This window comes from Sylvia atricapilla, chromosome 1, assembly GCF_009819655.1.
Source record: "Sylvia atricapilla isolate bSylAtr1 chromosome 1, bSylAtr1.pri, whole genome shotgun sequence".
Taxonomy (NCBI): domain Eukaryota; kingdom Metazoa; phylum Chordata; class Aves; order Passeriformes; family Sylviidae; genus Sylvia; species Sylvia atricapilla.
In genome coordinates, this window is record NC_089140.1 from 31,027,196 (window position 1) to 31,045,593 (window position 18,398).

Below are 18,398 nucleotides of genomic sequence, written 5' to 3' on the forward strand. Positions count from 1 at the left end.
GAAATGGCCTCCAGTTGTGCAAGGTAAGATTTAAATTGGATATTATGTAAAAATTCTTCCCCAAAAGGGTTGTCAAGCCTTGGAACAGGCTGTCCAGAAAAGTGGTGGAGTCACCATCCCTGAAGGTATTTAAAAGATGCGTAGGTGTGGCTCTCAGGGACATGTTTTTGTGGCAGACGTGGCAGTGCTGGTGTAATGGTTGAATTTCATATTGAGGATATTTTCCAACCTAAGCAATTCTTTGATTCCATGACTCTGTGTTATTAAACTGTTGAGTACACTTCCACAGGAGTTGTACTATGTAGTTTAGTGAATATAAATGTGAGTATTCCTTGTTTTTAATGTACCCAAGGCAAACACCATTCTCTGGATTCTAACATGTCAATAACCAGTTTGAACTTGCGCTGTTAATCCCGTTGTGTATGTCCCACCCAACACAGACACTGTGCAACTGTTTCCAGTGTATAAGTTCAGTGTTGGAATTAACTACTGTCAAATACATGATTTTGGGCTGGGGAAAGTGCTGCCAGTGTGGCAATTTGTGCCTCCCAAGATCTACCCAGTATGAATAACTCTTTCACTTTTTCTCTCTCTGTATCAGTTACTCAGGAGGACACCTATTTTCCTTTCATAATGATGCCAGTCAAAAACTATTCCCAAGCTGTTAATTTTTTCATCTTTTGTCTTAAAAAAATACATCCATATCAAAAAAAGAGGTATTAGCTGAGTGGTAATAACACTCATAATAACCCTGGTAATAACAGGTAGGAAAAGAACAAGAATTGTTTCTTTTTTTGTCTTTGACTTAAATCTTTCTATTTTTGTACAGACCGGCCAGCTGTGCTTGTTATTTTTTAGCCATAAAGGCAGTTGGTTCGAGGTATGTCAGCATGATAGGTCTTGCCTCCATTTAGGCTGGAGGTATTACCTTTCAAGGACTCTTTTAATAGAGAATGAACATTTTAGTGTTCAGAAGTACACATGCTCTTTAAACTCTCTTTTTCTGATTTGTAATGGCTGCGTTGTTCACAGGGAGGATTGTTAGGAGGTGTTCACCACTCTGATCTCCAGCTCACAAAGCCGGAGGCCAACCCAACAGCTGCATGTGAGGACTGCTTTAGTTCATACAGTGCTTCCATAAAACCAAACCAACCAATCAACCAGCAAAAAAACCAAACCCTGTGGAGGTGCATGCATGTACACACACACAGACCTACAGCAGCTTGTTTCACAGAAGTAAAAAGACAGAGAAGGTGAGCCTAAGACTGATTAAACATTTTAGGAGGTTCACCATTATTTATGGTCTCTCAGCAAAGGCAAACACTTATTAAGTGCCTTTCTCCACACATCCCCAATCACCCTAGGGTAGGATATCGTGCAGTTCAAAATGTACACAAGTTCTGCACCTTCTCCAGTAGCACCTGGAACTAGTAATGGCCAAAAGGTAGTATTGGACTGATGCAATAGTACTAGGCAAAAAAACCTACTCTGATATTTCAGATCCTCCAATTAATTTTAAATGTAAACAGCAAAAGATACTTGAAAGAAAAAAAGCAAACTCACCATTCTGGAAACTAAGAGCTTTTCCCTAGATCCAAATTACGTTTTTGTTCAAGACATCAGTACTGTTGAAGGAGCCCTTATTCCTGCTCTGGCTTTGAAACACTGTGGCGTGCTCAGGGTTCAGGTGGTGCTGGAGCACACCTGGCGAGCCTGCCTCCCGGGAGTGCTGAGCAATGCCTCCTGGAATGTGCAGTCTGGCAGGAACCTGGCACCGCTTGTTCCAACAGACAGGCGTGAACCAGGGGACTACATTACCCATAATTGCCTTGAGCTGGCTTATGATTACACCTGAAACCAGGAGAGGTGGTGTGGAAGTTTCACCTTAGGGGGGAGAGAGATAAGCGGAGGAGAAGGAGGAAGCATGTGCTCCTTGTGTGCCACTGGAACAGACTGAGCATTTTCTACTTTTACACACCATGTTGCAGATATAGTGAACTTCTGGGAGGAGTTCAAAGAGTGGCCCTCTGATTAAGGTCAAGTTAGAAATAATTAGATTTACTGCCAGTGAATACAGTGACTGAAATTGCTTGAACCTGTATGACCGGTTTAGGCATCTCTGTGTATGTCAGAGAATCAGGCAACTGGATATAAGGAAGCAAGTGAAGGAGGGGTGGCAGCATATCTGCAGAGGAGGGAATACAGAGTCATTTGGCAGGGTGAGGAGGAAAATGTTCCTTTTTAGCCCTATGTCCTTTAGGAAATAGCAAATTTCCCCATATGTTATATTGCAGGGGTTTTTTTCAGTGATTTAAGAATTTCATAGAATAAAGATTAAAAGGACAAAGGTTACAGAACAGAGAGATAAGAAAACATGTGCCAGGAATGTCACAGGGACCTGGAGAAGCGATGATTTACCTATCCTCTTTTTGTTTGCTACCTGTGGGTTTATGACACTTAAGAGTCACAGCTGAAACCCCCTTTTCATGGAAAGAGGTTTCACAAGCTTGCTAAACCTGCATCCAAAAAGTTTAACTCAGACAAGATAAAAAAAAAAAAAAAGGCAGAATCCTGGCTGTTTATGAATAGTGTTAATTGGTGAGCAATTTCCACCAAATACACAACCTACCAAAACAAGTGGTTATGTTTGATCTGACAACAAAGTGGAGTGAAACTCAGAAAACTATTTCATCCTGAAAAAAATGAAGTTAAAATACTCAACTATTTCCACTAGATGTTCAATCCATTGCAACACCATTCAGAGAACTGAACACTTTCTCACCCACCCAATCCAGATAAAAAGCCTTTCCCACATCACCATATGTGACAAATATGGAAAAAGAGATGCCCAATCTCCAGATGATTTAAGCAACCAGACAGGTTTTTGAGAGAGCTTTATCCTGCTGTCAGAAGCAGGATGTTAGAGTAATATGATATGGTTATTCACTTTGTGCTAAAACTGCCAGTTACAGAAAAATTAGGTGATTTCTACTACCACTGCTTCTCTAAAGGCATAGGTTGGAAAATCAAGATCTGTAAATAGAAAATGTAGGACAGATAAGCTCTGTCAGACACCAGGAGAAAAAGGGAAAAATTTCCAGTGACTTTTAGTGGCTTATCCAGAGCTGTCAAGAAAGAAAGCATTTAATTTTTGCCATGTATTTAATTTTCTGGGGGTTTTGAGTTTTCTTGAGGTAGGTATTGTCTATCACATGTGTCTAAGTCTAATGACAATGACAACCCAAACTAGTTAAAACTCACTGTCATACTAATATAATCTAATAATAAATTAAGATTTTGGTGACCTAAACTCCAAATTTCAATCCCTTTTCCGTTCTCAGACTACTCTTTCAAATTTCTTTTTAGGTAAGATACCTTTCCTAGGCTTCATTTCTCTAAATGGACCATTACATCTTAAAAGAAATGTTGGTTAAAAGTAGAAGTATTTTCAGAGCCAGATGTTTTTTAGCAATCCATTCTTCTGTGTAAAGAATAATATGAAAAATACTAGTGGTATTTTACCTTAAACAAAAAGGCTTTAAGTTTAGGCTGATGATTTTTAACATCTCTTTTATAAGGATAAATCAAAACTCAGTCAAACTAGTATCCCTCGCAGCTGTTTCTCAGGTAGAAAGTAAGTTTAGAACCCCTAAAGCTGCAGTTGGAACCCTGGTGACTCACATAAAACATCGATCTACAAGATTTGAGTTGATCTCTGGGTTTCATAAAACTATACAGTCATAAAATTATTTGGGCCAGACATCTTGCACTAGATCAGGTTGCTCAAGGTCCCATCCAACCTGCTCTTAAACACTTCCAGGGATGGGGCATCCATAATTTCTCTGGGCAACTTCTTCCTGTGCCTCACCACCCTCTCAGCATGGAATTTCTTCCTAATATCTAATCTAAACTTATTCTCTTTCAATCTAAAGCCATTTTCTCTTATCTTATGCTCGTATCCACATGCTCCTTTAAAATACCTCTCTTCAGCTTTCTTGTAGCATCCCTTTAGGCACTGGAAAACTCCTAACTACAAAAGGGCCCAAGTATTAACATAGTCTGTCCGGGTTTTCCCTACAAGGGTGACCATCTATTAGCTCCAACATATTTATTAAAGTCTGCCACTTCTTGTTGCATAACAAAGTTTACCTTGAAGGCATCTAAACCAGATATTTAAAAGACAGCACTGCATAGGCTGCTACCACTACAGAAACAGTTCTGATGGGTCAGCTTTCATTTCCAGACTCCTCAGAAACCAGACTCTTCAACAGTGGTTTTAGTTTGGTTTTTTTTGTACACCATTTGAGAAGACACTGCAGTTTTCTGCAGTTTGACTCATTTTCGGAGCAAAGTCTTCCAGAAAGAGATTTAGATTCTTAGGACTTAGGAATGCTAAATAACATGTGGACAGTTAATAAGCACTTTCATGGGTTTAATTAACTGCACTGATTGTACACACATGCTGCACACACAGACAAAACCAATAGCAGATGCTGACAGGCTCACCTGGCAATTTTATTTTTTTTTTACTAAGTTTTACCCACTTCTCAGATATATTTTTGTCATTGAAATCAGTGGAATTTAGGGAGAAATCTCTTGGAACAGAAAAGGGACGAATGAAGATCATTGCAAGATGGGAATTCTGGAAGATGGGAGGACATGTATGTGGTAAGCCCTGGATGAAATCCAGATGTGGTGGGTCAGTCCATCTGAGCCCAGAAAAAGTGCAGCAATAGCAGTAGAGCTGGTCTCCAGCAGCTGCCAACTCCAGGGCAAAAGCAACACCACAGGATACTTAACCTCACTTGGAGGTGGGTGAATGCCATCAAGCCACATCCTTTAGCTTTTGCAACCTTACTGGTAGTGGTGGCAGGATCCTGGGAAGTTTGGGAGCATAAGCAGTCATCTGCTGGCTTGAAATAACATGGGAAGTGGCAGCTGTGTCTTCACTTCTTGTGTGATTACACTATGTGCTTTCCCCTTCACTGATTTTGTATTTAAATAACTGCAGATTTTGATGGCTAAACCTAGCAATGACTGTAGGGTCAAAGGGCACACTTCGGCTCTGTGTGTAAACATATTTTATTTGCTTGCAGCAGATGGAATAGCTGGGGCAGAAAGTAGCATTTACTTTTGGGCCTGCATCTGTTTGCTGCAGTTCTTATCAGAAGAATGGGAAACACCAAGGCCTCACTGAATATTGTGTGCCATTCTCATCCCATTTTTTTCAGTTGTTCTTAAATCTCATGAGAAAACAAATACAAACTTCTTGCCCATCAAGACATTAGAAGAGGGGCACCATTAACTGTAGACTACGTGACAGTTACCTCTATAATTATTTCCAACACAAATTAGCTGTGGTCACTACACTATGATTTATGGCTGCATCTGGGAGAAGAGAAAAAGGTTCAATGTCAGGACATTCTGGATATAAAGAAGCCACTCAGACACGGTCAAATACATTATTCTTCCTCTGGCCCTTCCCGAAAATGGTAGAAAAACTTCCCTGGCAGAAAATATTCAGGCCAAAAATATTTACATGTGAGGTAGCAGCTTGAACATTCCTCCCAATAAAATAAAAATTACTAACCAAGAGAAGTGTGGGGGTGAAAACTGGTCTTCTGAGAGATCTATGCTAGAAAATGCTTAATAATATAGTAATGCTGGCAAAAGCACTTCTAGCTGTTTTTACTGATCCCAAGCCTCTGAGTATATTCCATACCAGCAATAGCATTCCTGCCAGTTCTGTATCACATTAGAATTCCTGCCAATATCAAACACTGCCAAAAGTCACATTCTTAAGAGATATGGCTTACACTAACACAAAGCAGGTATCTAAAACAAAGCAGGCTTTACAAACTCTAATGAATACTCCACCCAGGCAGGCAAACCCATTTTTCCTGATAAAGAGTGAACCAAAGTAATCAGAAAAATTTTACCTGGTTTCTGAAGGGCAGGATACATTTCTGGGCAATGTTAAACATGAGAAAAACAGCTCTCAAACTGTGTTGTATCCCCAGCAGGATCTCTCTTAGACTTTGGTCAGTGTGAAGATTTGGTTTAAGAAAATCTTTAATCACACTTTAATGAATACACAGAACTCGTGCTGAGGCTACCATAGTATGGTAAGCTATAGCCAAAAGCACAAGTGTGTACTGAAACTGCTGAAGGCAGCAGCAGACCAAACTGAAGCACCCCTGTGCAGCAATGAAATCTGTAAGGAAGATGCTATATTGAGCAGCAAAAGCTATATTTGTACTTACTAGATCTGCTTGCACTCTGGGGAAGAAAAAACTTAATCATTTTTCCATGGAAATCTGAACCAAGAACTGAAATGTGGGGTTTTGTGGGGGGTTTGGGTTTTGTTTGTTGGTTTTGGGTTTGGTTGTGGGTTTTTTTTTTGGTTTTGTTTTCTTTGGGTTTTGTTTTGGTTGTTGTTGTCATTGTGGGTGGTTTTTTTTTGGAGGAGGGATTTTGTTTGTTAGATTTGATTTTGTTGTGGGTTTTTTGTTGTTGTTGTTGTTGTTGTTTTTGTTTTTTTTTTAAAAGAGCTCCTAGCCCTACTGAAAAGAGAACTGTGCTGGTTTTCATGAATCAACAACTCAGGGAAAACCACTGTTTTCCTCTAGTATTTATCCTAATGAAGGAATGAGTATACCATGTCTTAATGCTGATGGAACATGAGATTATATTAAAAGGAGAACATTTTTTTTAATGACAAACATTTTAAAGAGGATCATTCAATCAGTGATGAATTAGCTGGCAAATTTGACTGAAGAATACCACAGCAGGAACATTCCTGAATGGTGAGCATATGGTTGCCAAAAGGGACTTGGAGGAAGAGGCCTGAAAGTGATGGAGAAAGATCTCTTTCTCTCTTGAAATAACAAGTGGGTTAGAACTTGCACCCAAGGGAAAGATTCACAAGATATCTTTTGTACCATAAACACATTTGTTTCCTCTCTGTAACTAAAGCTGTTTAGTTTGGTTCATTGCTAGATTACTTTATGCAAAGTCTATTCATTAAACAAAGTAATTTTTTTGTTTATACCTTTCGTTCTGTCATTAGCAAACTTCTCTCTACCACAGCCAAATCTGCAGCACTTTGCAGGGAAGGTTCACTTTGTCCATTCTTACAGAGAAAAGGTACAAAGAGACCTCAAAAGAAGGTAAACATGTTTGGCTTGAGCTTACAATCCTACCAGTTCAGTCAGTAGAACAAAGACAAAGACCTCCATGGCCCAGTGTTCTGCAGAGACCAGTCCTGGAGTCCTTGAAGTGATGCCTCCTGATCCAAAGCAGAAGCAGCAGCAGAGAGCAGGGTCTCATGGCACTTCCTCCTGTAGAATTAGACTGGGCAAAACAATAACATCTTTCAGGTTGGGAAAGCCCTATTTTGGTCCTAGTTCCTCATTAAATCCCACTTTACTTATACTACAGGTGACCAAGGAAAATATTCCACAGGACAGTAAATAAAAATTTGCAGGGAAAAGATTTGGGTCAGGGTCAAAATGTTCATGTTTTAAAGAGCACTGAGAAGTGAGGCAAGAAAAATACTGTTCTACTTCAGATTTTTTGTATTATATTTCTAGAAATTATTAGCATACTGTACTCAGCCACACTTGGGTAGAATATAGCTGATTACTAGAGAAGAAGAAATTAAATTTTTTTCTTGTTACTTTTAGTCTGGTTTCCTCAGGAAACAGGGTCTACATGATCATGCCGTTTTTATATAAGATTCTAATTGATCCTCACCAATGGTTTGTGAATTCATGATCTAGTTCAGCCTAACACAGGCACAGAAATCTCAGACTGGGTAGAGCACTAGATTTCATGAAAAGGCTCATCCAAGTGAAAAAGAAAGCTGACAATATCTGTGGAGGAAAGGTTCTTCTATTATTAGACCTCAGATACTCACAGAAAATTACAAAGCAAAGAGGGACTGAAATCAAAGCACAAAATCCAGAGGTTTCATTTTTTAACAGGAAAAAATCCAGTTCAAAACAGAAATTCAAAAGAAATTTGAATCCTGAAGCTGTTCTTGCTCACAGGAGCACACAGACATCAAGAGCCAGAACCTGATCTCATTGTAGATCCCAAGCAGCTCCGCTGAATTAAGTAGTAGGTGGCTCACTTTGGCCGTGTACGTTGTCAGCACAGACCTGTTTTTCAGCAATGAGTATGTTAAGAACTTGAAAATCTGGCCATGGGTGCCTCAGTCTGGGAGTCAGGAGACACCAGATGCCCTTGAAAGACAAGCCTTTGTTTAGGTGTCTGTATGGAAAGCAGCTGCCTCTGAAAATCAGATTTAAGACATCAGGGTAAGATATGAAATATGTATTGTAGGACCATTAAAAGCTTAAAATTGATTTTCTTCATGTGCGGTAGGGGTTGATAAGAGTTTCATATTCTTTACACTATTTAAAGCTGAAATTAAGTACTTACTAGCCTGGGTTTCAGCTTTTTGCTTCAGCTTGATAAAAATGCAGTTTTGGAAAGGTTCAAAGGCATTCAATTTTCTGGGTTCTACCTTCTTATCAACTTGAATAATTATTTGCTAAATATCTTGCACCATAATAATGATTTTTACCTGCAAATCAGCTATTCATCTTTTCAAAACAGATTTTATCTCCATTAATATAGGAGCTAATAATCCCTGAAAACATAAAGCCCACAAATTCATTATTCACTTCGTTGTAAAGTGAGAGATAATTTTTGGGGTTTACTCCTTCATTTGAGAACCTTTCCTCAGTTTAGTAGAAAACATTTCTCTTAAGCTTAAGGATGCTTTAGCCTGTTTTAATAAGAAACCCAAATGCAATTGTTTTTATGAACTCTGGTCTAAAGAGCAGATAAATAAGAAGTCAGCAGAGAAGTTGTGAGTGGAGCTAAAAGTTGATTTTGTGTCCATTCTCACAATCACCTGACCTCCTTAATTCAACAGCATGGTGCTGCTTGCTGTGACATATCCTTGAAATGTGATCTGTTAGAATAAGCCAAATGACTGCTTATATCTGCAATAACAGAAACAACACTCTGAGGTTACAACATTTTTGACCTATCATATCCGGTTCTTTATGTCTAATACATTCAGTATTCATTAGTCATATTTACTGTGTGGTATGGTAGATAAAGAAGTGTAAAGGTTACCTTTCCAATGTGTACAACTAGAAATAGGAGTTAGGCCTTCAATAATGTCTGTAGTGTAAAAAAATTTATCTTTACAACTATCATAGAATTGTATAAGACACTTGGATTGATCACGTTTTATTTATCAATTACTTACACATCATTTTTGAAGATTAAAAAGGTACTGGGTTTGGTTGCATTTTCCTTAGATAATTTGGTCATATTTATTTTTATAGTGACTATAGTGACTAAGTTCTACTATGCCTTTGTCACATATTTGTGATGCAGCATTGTGCATCTGAGTCCTTACTTTCATGTATTCATTTCCTGGGAAAAAGCATTCCGTTTCTCACCATCAGGCACATCAAGCAAAACAGAACTTTGTTATAACAATGCAAAGAAAAAAAGCCTCGCTGTTGATAAAGAAACTGTTCAGCTATGTATTCATTCAGGTGTTCAATCAGGTTTTTGAGTCAGCAAGACATCAGTTAATCTTATTGTTGTTGGTTCGTATTTAACCATGTATTTTGGTGCTTTATTATTTAGGAACAGTATTATCATATTTACATTGCATATGTATGTTTTTTCTGAGCCAGAATCGGAGCTCTGGAGCATGCAACTCTCAGCTTCATAGGCAATCAGCGCTACACCATCCAGATAATTCTGTCTCACTTTTTAAAAACTGAAATGCGATTTTCAAAAAGCTCTACCAACACCCAACTGACCTGAAAAGACTTTTGTAACTGGAACTTTTCTCTTATAACAAGGAATTTCTCATGCACTATGAGTACATCACAATTACTCCTAATTCAGTGACCCCACTCCTTTCAGAAAAGGCCTGGCATTGTCATCCTTGCAATTTAAAAGAAGGACCTGACTTTAATTCCCAAGTGACCTCACAAGGCTAATCTGAAGCTCAACATAAAGGCCCAGAGACGGTCTTTAATGTTGCCTGCCAAAAGGGAAGATCTTTTTTGGCTCCCTTAGGAGTAATAGGGCAGGAAGCCAAGAGTATTTTAGCTGAAAAGTAACTCTGAGACCTGGTCAGCTCCTGGCAGAGCTGCTGTTACCTCTTTGCCCACGGTACTTAAAAGACAAGCTCTTGTTTAGTAATACCTTCAGTTGCTTCTGATTACCATAATGACTGTAATTAATGCCTACACCACCAGAGCAGTGTGTGCTGGTCCAGCAGCCCTCCACCCATGGCTGGCACCTCCAGACATTTCTTGCAGCACATGAGGTGGTGGCCACTGAGCACTCCCTGCCTGTACTGACACTTTTTGCACTGAGGCTGCTTAATATGGGAGTAATGGTAACGCGAGAAGACAATATTCTGACTTCATCTTCCAGTAACATCGTATTTCTCTTTGTTTCTCCTCTCAGGCTTTCAAAGGTTCTGACTAAAAATGATTTTCCGGCTTAGAGCAAACCTACGAGGTGCAATAAACAGTAGGATTTAAGTACAGCATATGCTGAGAATGCAGTTATAAAAAAAGTAATAATGCCAGATCTGCTGAAGTGAAGGGAATAATTCCAGTTTGCATTTTCTAAGGATCTGATCCTTACCAAAACTGTTCAACATGGAACATTGCTTCAGTACACCAGGTGCCTGTTAACTGAAAGATGTGGAAATAGAAGCATATTTGGTTTAGAGGTCTTTATGGGAACTGTTCTGGAAGGCAGGTCTCTGCAAATCGCTGAATATTTTGAGCACTGGGAGTGAATATTTTAGCTCAAGGGAGTGCTCACTCAAAAATCTTGCAAGGTTTGTTCCTCTTGCCTTTAGTTTGAATGCAATGATTTATCTTTGTTGACACCTACAGGAGCAGATAAGATCAAATAATGAACTGCTTTAAACTTTTTAAAATTACATAGGTGGTTGCAGTCAACATTTTCCATCAAAATAATACAACCAATGCTTAACCTGGCATCTTCCAGTGTCACACACAATTCTTTTTGGTTTTTAAATCCAGTGCAGTGAGAAGCCGTGATTATTCAGAGGCAATGAAATTGCAGTTCTGCTGATTGTGGTGTTAACAGCTGCAACTTTTAGGACTTCAGACAACTTTTGAGTTTCAATCAGCAGAGGTGCTGCCTTCTGCCTGGAAGTTCAGGTAGGAATAGAGAAAAAAAAAGGGTTGCAAAACTACCTTTCATTTCAGTAAATGCATGCACCAAAATTAATCAGTCTAAGACAGTTTGGAGTAACTGGATCACAGAGGATCTGTGAGGATTCTCTCTGCATGCATTTCTTGCAGAAGGCAAACTTCAAATACATATAAATTGGACAGTGATGCTGCCATACTTCAGCAAAACATACAGACTACAGTAATGCAGATGAAAAACATGTAAGAAATGCTCATAAATACTTGCACGTGTAAAAAGCTACATTTTTGCTTTTATATTACTAACTACTCATTTTACTTGGTTAGTTTACTGGCATTTTGGACTTAATTTCTAAATATAAAAATGCTTTTTTGGAATAGGGGATCATTATCTCACTTTGTTAACAGTGGACAAGTTTAATCATAGCAAAATACTGTTCAAATATTAATGTTTTAAATATGAGGGAAAAGAGCAACCAACAAAACCGAAAAAAGGTTCAGAGAGTCATCTTCCCAATGAGTGTCTTGAAATGGATTCTTCAACAACATCTGCAAGCTGTAAATGATAATTTTTTCCCCTCATAAACATGTAAAGTCATATACAAGTTCAGTCATGATTGTTAAATTGTAGATCAAAGACACAGATCGTTATGATGAAGAGAGTATTTAAATACACCCACAAAGGTTTCATTGCCAGTGCCACCAGGCCCGTTGTTACTGCCTTTGCTGCTTTTGAATACAGACACTGTAGCTGTTTGTCTGAACAAATATACATATTTCTGATCTGACATTAACAATCGTGTTGTGAGCTCACACTGTCTTGCAACAGGTACAACCTGTCCAGCCTCACACGCTGAGAGGTCGAGGCTTGTGTGTGAATCCAGGCTCCTGTTCCTTGGTAGCCTGGGCCACATCTCCTGCACTGGCCATGCGCGGTCTGGTCCCTTTACCAATGTTTATTTGCTGACCAGCTGCACCTAGAGCATTTAATTGCAGAATAGCAGAGCATGCTGGACTGCCTCTTGTGAGTCCTCTTCCAGGACTCATTTCTCTGGTCAAAACTGTATTGCATGATACCAGACTCTTCAACTCAGGTCTCAATCTCACTTCCCGTTTTCCATTATCCAGAACCTTCCTCACACACTGATACAGACGAATTGTGACAGGAAAAACACTAATAAAGTTATAAAATCTGCCAATCAAAGCTGCATTTAAAGCCATTCATCCAAAGGATGTCTGCATGTAGGTTTCTATGAAGTTGATGACCAGAATGACCAAAACTTCTATAATTGGTGCCTCTTCTGTTCAAAGTCTGACTGACTGCTGGACATTGGGAAATACATTTATGAGCCAAGGAAAAATGTCATGAAATACTTTGATGAATTCCAGTGTCTAGTTTTGTCAGACACACTTTCCTTGGATTTTTTATCTTCCTTGGAATCTCAGGCACTTTCAGAAATTCCTAACTTGACAACTCTTAGGTGGATTTGTCCTTGACAAATCATTCCTGCCAAAATGTCTGTGGCAGTTCACAAATTACACCCTTCACAGATTTTTAGCCTTGCTTCTTTGCCAAGGATTCTGTGGCTGGAGCCCTTCTAGCATAACATATTGAGTGAGTGCTCCTCACTGCATACATAATCTGAAATTGTACTTTGAAAAACCTCCTATTGCAGGCCCATTCTGCCGTTTGAATTACAAGGTGCTAGGCTTTGCTTGATATCTTACTTCTAGATTTTGGGAGTGGAGACAAATGAGATCTGTCTTCTTATGCTGCAACTTGCATTGGAAATATCTACCGTCTTTGGAATTTTTCCATATAACATAGTATGAAAGAAGGTGATTTTTAAAACTCATAACACTTTGCAATCAGTTCAAACAATAATTTTAAATTCTTTCTTTGTATGTTTCCAAGTTTTCCTATTGTGACTTGTTCTATTCAGCTCAGAACTTATAACCATTTCTCCTCTACACATATGCTATCCTTTCGGTCAAATTCCTCATATCATCATCATGACTCTTTTTTATTTGGCCTGAAAAATAACATCTTGGTTATGTAATTTGAATTATATTTTATAGTTTCCTAAGCCACCACAGGGTTGTCACATACAATAATAGTATTATTACAGTTTGAAGCTATGCCAAATTCCAAGCATGGGCATTACAATGAGCCTTTGCCATTTTCATTTTGCTACCTATGTCACCAAGCTCTCAGCAGTATTGGAATCCTTGCAAAAGCTTCCATGATGAGTGCTAAGTCTCAGGGCTGAATAAAATGTTGGAACTTTATCACTACAACTTCTCAACATGGAGTAGTATTTAAGACTCCATACGGACTTGTCATTATCCATTTGTGCTCCAATAAAGTCAGTTGCCTTTCCTTGGGAAAGTTTGCTCTGTCATCTACCATAACGGGATATCATTTACAAGAAACTATTGCAAGATCTTCAGATCCATTTTTTCTGTTGTGTTACTCATTCTGAGTAACTGGAACTGTACATTTTTTTTTACCCTTTTCCAGTTGCTGTAAAGGAGCAGGATCACATCTGCTTGCAAAAAGCAGTTGAAACAAGTTGTACCCAGCTTCTTAGAGACAGAAATGTCTTCAGGTCATTTAATACAGTGACCTTGCAATGAAAATCTTTGTCTTACCAGATTAATACAACTTAGCATTTTGCTACAATTTGCCTTTTTCATTCTTTCTGCACTGAATACCAAAAGCTTATTGAGTCACTGGTATTCCTTGTGGTTGTTTGAAAAATAAGAGCTTTGCTGCCTCAAGCTTTTTCTTCTGATGAGGGAACCCTTGTCAAGTAAATGCATTTAATCAGAAGATATTCTCTATTAAAAGAAAGCTGCATAACCACAGGGATGGAGCCCATGGTCACAGACTTTGAAATAAACATTCTGAAAATATTGAAATTACAGTAAGCAGAGAAAGGGTTTCATTTCCTTGAGCTGCATGGAAGAAAAGGCTTTAGTGACCTCTGATGAAATGTTTCAGCTGTTTTCCTGGGATCAAGTACTTTTTTATTTGTTTCATGTACATTAGTACAGGCCATTACCGCACCAAGAAAAAAGGTTTACATTTGGTTAGAAATATAATCACATTTTTTAATTAAAGTATTTAAAATACATTCAATTTTAAATATATTTTATCTTCAAGAAAACATTATATTTTTTCATTATTTTATTCAGTCTCTACTTACAACATTTCTAAAAATATATAGACCTCCTGATAAATGAAACTGTCTAGCTGAGCTTGGATTTATCTGTTAACTGTTGTTTATGGGGTAATCTAAATTCAGTAGAATGTTGAAGAGAAAGTTAGGTTTGTACTTGAGGGGAAAGACAGAAAAGAACAGATAAATAAATTTACAGCAAACCTTTTTTTTCCTTAAAAAAAGTTGCTTGAACTTCGTGAAAAATTCTTCTATTTAAAAATATTTCCAAGAGAAATAAAGTAATCAAACAGACATTTTGACTAAAAATTTTGATCTCTTCTTCTATTTTTATGAATCATCCAAAAATCACAACAGATCTTGGGAAAGTGATGCAGATATTTCAATCATTGTTTAAACTCACCACAAGATCCACCCTTAAGAAGTGCCTCACACAAAGTTCCCAAACAACATCGGGCAAACTTTCAGTAAGTACCAGCCTGGCTGTCAATGATTACTTTGAAAAATAAAAAACCATGAAATATCCAAATACTTCAGGTTCATCTTCATGACAAGCAGCAATATTTCCATAAATTAAATATGTCTTTGTAGCTCTAAACATCAGTGAAACATTATTGAACCAGAGTGATAGAAGTGACATAAAAATATGCTGCCAAATCAGAATTTGAAAAGATTTTTTGTTTGTTTAGTGCTTTGTTAGATATAAACCACTATTTAATGTATTAAAATAATGTATTAAGAAAAAGATTTCCATTTAATAAACAGAAATGAACTATCCTTTCTTCATTCCATCACCAGGAATCCAGTGGTCTTATAAAGTAAAAAACAGGTTGAAATAGAAAATCTGGATAAACCCATGAAGTGTGAAAGGTGTATTTTTCTCCGCGTCCCTTTCCTTCCCCTTCTGATTTTTTTTTAGTGTCCTTTCTTCAGTCAATATCATGAAGACTAGCAGTAGTCCACCTATAAAAAATAAAATCTTTACATTGTTCTGTGGGTTCTGAAGTTAATAGAAGTTTATGATTTTGATTTTGTGTATTTGGACCTTACTGTCATTCTAAGTAATGAATAAAATTCTGACTTCAACACGTATAATGATTTTATGTATACATCATAACATTCATAATATTATGATTTTTTTCTTTTTTACTTTTTCTATGAAGACTCTATTCCAATTACTCATTGGTCAGTGTACTGATAACCTTATTATTAATTTACTCTTTGAGCATAAAGGTTTTAAGTTCTATATTTAACTTGAAAAGTTCTCATTTATTGATGTGTGCATTTACATGCTTTTCTGATGTCATATTTAAGAACAAAACCAAAAAAGTGAATTCAACCTCTACAGTAACACACATTATTTTGAAAAATGGACTCTGTTCTCTAACAGATAGCACATGGAAAGGTGAACAAAAAATGTGATGAAGTGGTTTTTATTCACACTGTATTATGTTCAGATGATTTAAATCAGGAGATTCGTGAATGTGATCTGTATATAAACATTTGAAACCCAAGTGAACAGACAATTTGAAAACAAATAATACTCTAACATATTTTACAAACATTTCCACTGACAAAACACCCATGAGTCATATTTTTAAAGCTTTGCAATAAAAAAGCTGCTATAACAGGGCTCTATTCCACACGCACACACAGAAAATGTTGGAAACTCACATTAGTTTGATAGTGGAATAATTCTATTCCAGAACATGTTCTTCTGCCAACTTCTTTTTTTTTTTTTTTTTTTTTCCCTATGGAAACAGCAGAGCTTTCCCTATGAAATACAAGGCTGGAAACACAGTGTACTCAATCACCACAAAAGCATGTACATTTTCACAGAGCCTCCTTGTAACAGGATAATGCAATTAGAAATAAAATATACTTTCCTTTTATTGATATTTCAGTCAGTGAACTTACATTTTAAAAGAAAATTTTATGCTTGTCATTATATGTAAAATACATACTCTTGAAGAAGGAAACAGAAGTAATAGAGAAGTTTATAAAGCATATTCTAACAAACTTAGAATGTCCAAAACCTGATGAAGCTTTGATTTTGTTTACATAGAATAAAAACGTAATCAATCTATCTCTGTTCACATATTCCAAGACCTTTTTAGACACAAGATTAACCAAGCAAATGTAATTCAGGGATGTTTGTGCCTTCCAGAGTTTGCTCCAGGATGAGAGCTTTTTAAGAGGCAGCAGAGAGATGCTGCACACTGCAATTGCTTGCAGGTGATGACCTCCAGAGCACCCGGCATTCCTGGCACCTCGCCACCTCTGATATACCCTGCAATTTGCTACACAGGTCTGTACTACTGAGATTCTATCAGAAAGAGTGCCAACAGGCAAGAAGGAGTCCAGAAATTGAGGAAAGTATTCCATCAAAATATTTGCCTGGCATTTCTGCAGGAGCCTACACCAAATCTGTAAGATAAGCCTGGGGCAGGTCCGTCCAAGTGTAATCTCTTTCAGAGAAATTATGTGGAATGTTTTATCTGGGAGGGCAAAACAGATACCTCAACAGTTCATTCTAACTTTACGATCCATGAAAAATGAAGGATCCCATAAACTTCAGAAAAGTATTTAAGACAAGGATATAGCCAAGCCTATGAAGAAAATTTATAGAGCCAAGACCAGTTTAATATACTACAGCAACAGAGAGCAGCCAGGGATAGTTTGTAGCATTGTGCTAACACAGCTGAAGTGTTAGAGAGAAAGGGATGGAAGAGCTTCTAACGGCATGAAAGGCGTAAAAGGCTTCTAGGGCTATGTGATAACTGACTGAGGGAAATGCATCAAGAAAAGACACGTTACAGAGATCTCTCTTGATAACACACTTTTCATTTTTCATGCAATGATTAATAATAAGGCAGTCTTTCATTTCTTTTTTCTCTTATTTAAAAAAGACCTGAGAACACACTTTAAATCCCTTTAAATTGGGCTGCAGAGAATAGTACAGAGCCCTAACAAATATTTGATGGTTGATTTTTTGCACCAGTATTGTACTGAACATAATTTATCACTAGGTCCCATACATATCATTCTTTACCAAACAGGGTGAACACAGTAGGCACATAGGAAGGTTTTTTGTGGAAGTCATGACATTGCCATGGACAAAGAAATGTGGTCCATAGGCTTGGGGCTGATGTAACCTCACCAGTTTTAGGAGCTAAGGATGACAAAGGCTGAGGCTCCATTGCCATGGTACCCTCTTCCCATGAAATAAAGAGGATCTGTGGGTTTTGTTAATGATGTTGCCCAATTATCCAAGTGGGATGTTGCTAGATGTCTTTAAGTTCACATCCTTTTGGTTCCTTTTGACTCATTGTCTTTGATGTTCAGACTGCACATGTTGTCTTAAGGGAGGAAAAAAACCCTTTCTTCTTGTTCCAGGACAGCTTTTCTGTGTTTTCTTTTCATAATACTGACTGAAGATAAAACTCATGGGTTCACACTTGATCACTGCCAGATACGCTACAAAAAGCTGCAAGTGCCATTTCAGAAAGCTTACAAATACTTGGGGGTTGGTTACCTGTTTCAGTTCTGCATCTGCTGTCTTGTGTAATAATAATCATATTCCAGAAGAAACCCACAGTGAAGAGAAAGAGAATGAGGACACTTGGGGTTTCCTAACATGGAAGGACTTGTAACAGGACCTTAAGGGAATCTAAGACCTGTTAATTTCATGGGTCATTAGGATCTGGAAAGAAAGTGCCTCCTGGAACAGAGGTAAAAATTCTTTGGAATAATGTAACTGTGAACCAAAACCAATTTAGCTGCAGTGTTTCCTAACTTCTGAGCCCTTGATTTGGGAACACAAATTTTCAATGGCAGGAAGAAGGACAAAGCAATGAGCGCACAAATGACTTTTCTAGTGTTAATTAGGTGGAGGCAACACAGTTTTAATAAGGTATTTGCCAAGTCTCTGTGGGATATGAATTGTAGCACCTTTTCCTTGTGCTAATGACCCTTGAGAGGA

The 18,398-nt window shown here is 37.8% G+C and overlaps 1 protein-coding gene across 1 annotated transcript in view; it reads right to left on the reverse strand.

Moving 5' to 3' along the window:
• MACC1 (MET transcriptional regulator MACC1) overlaps positions 1 to 1,783 on the reverse strand; it is a 30,565-nt gene extending 28,782 nt beyond the window's left edge. The window contains exon 1 of the mRNA XM_066318520.1: positions 1,564 to 1,783. Within this exon, the coding sequence (XP_066174617.1) occupies positions 1,564 to 1,566 (3 nt within the window). The 5' untranslated portion in view covers positions 1,567 to 1,783. The remainder of the gene's footprint in view (positions 1 to 1,563) is intronic.
• Between the last annotated feature and the right edge of the window lie 16,615 nt (positions 1,784 to 18,398).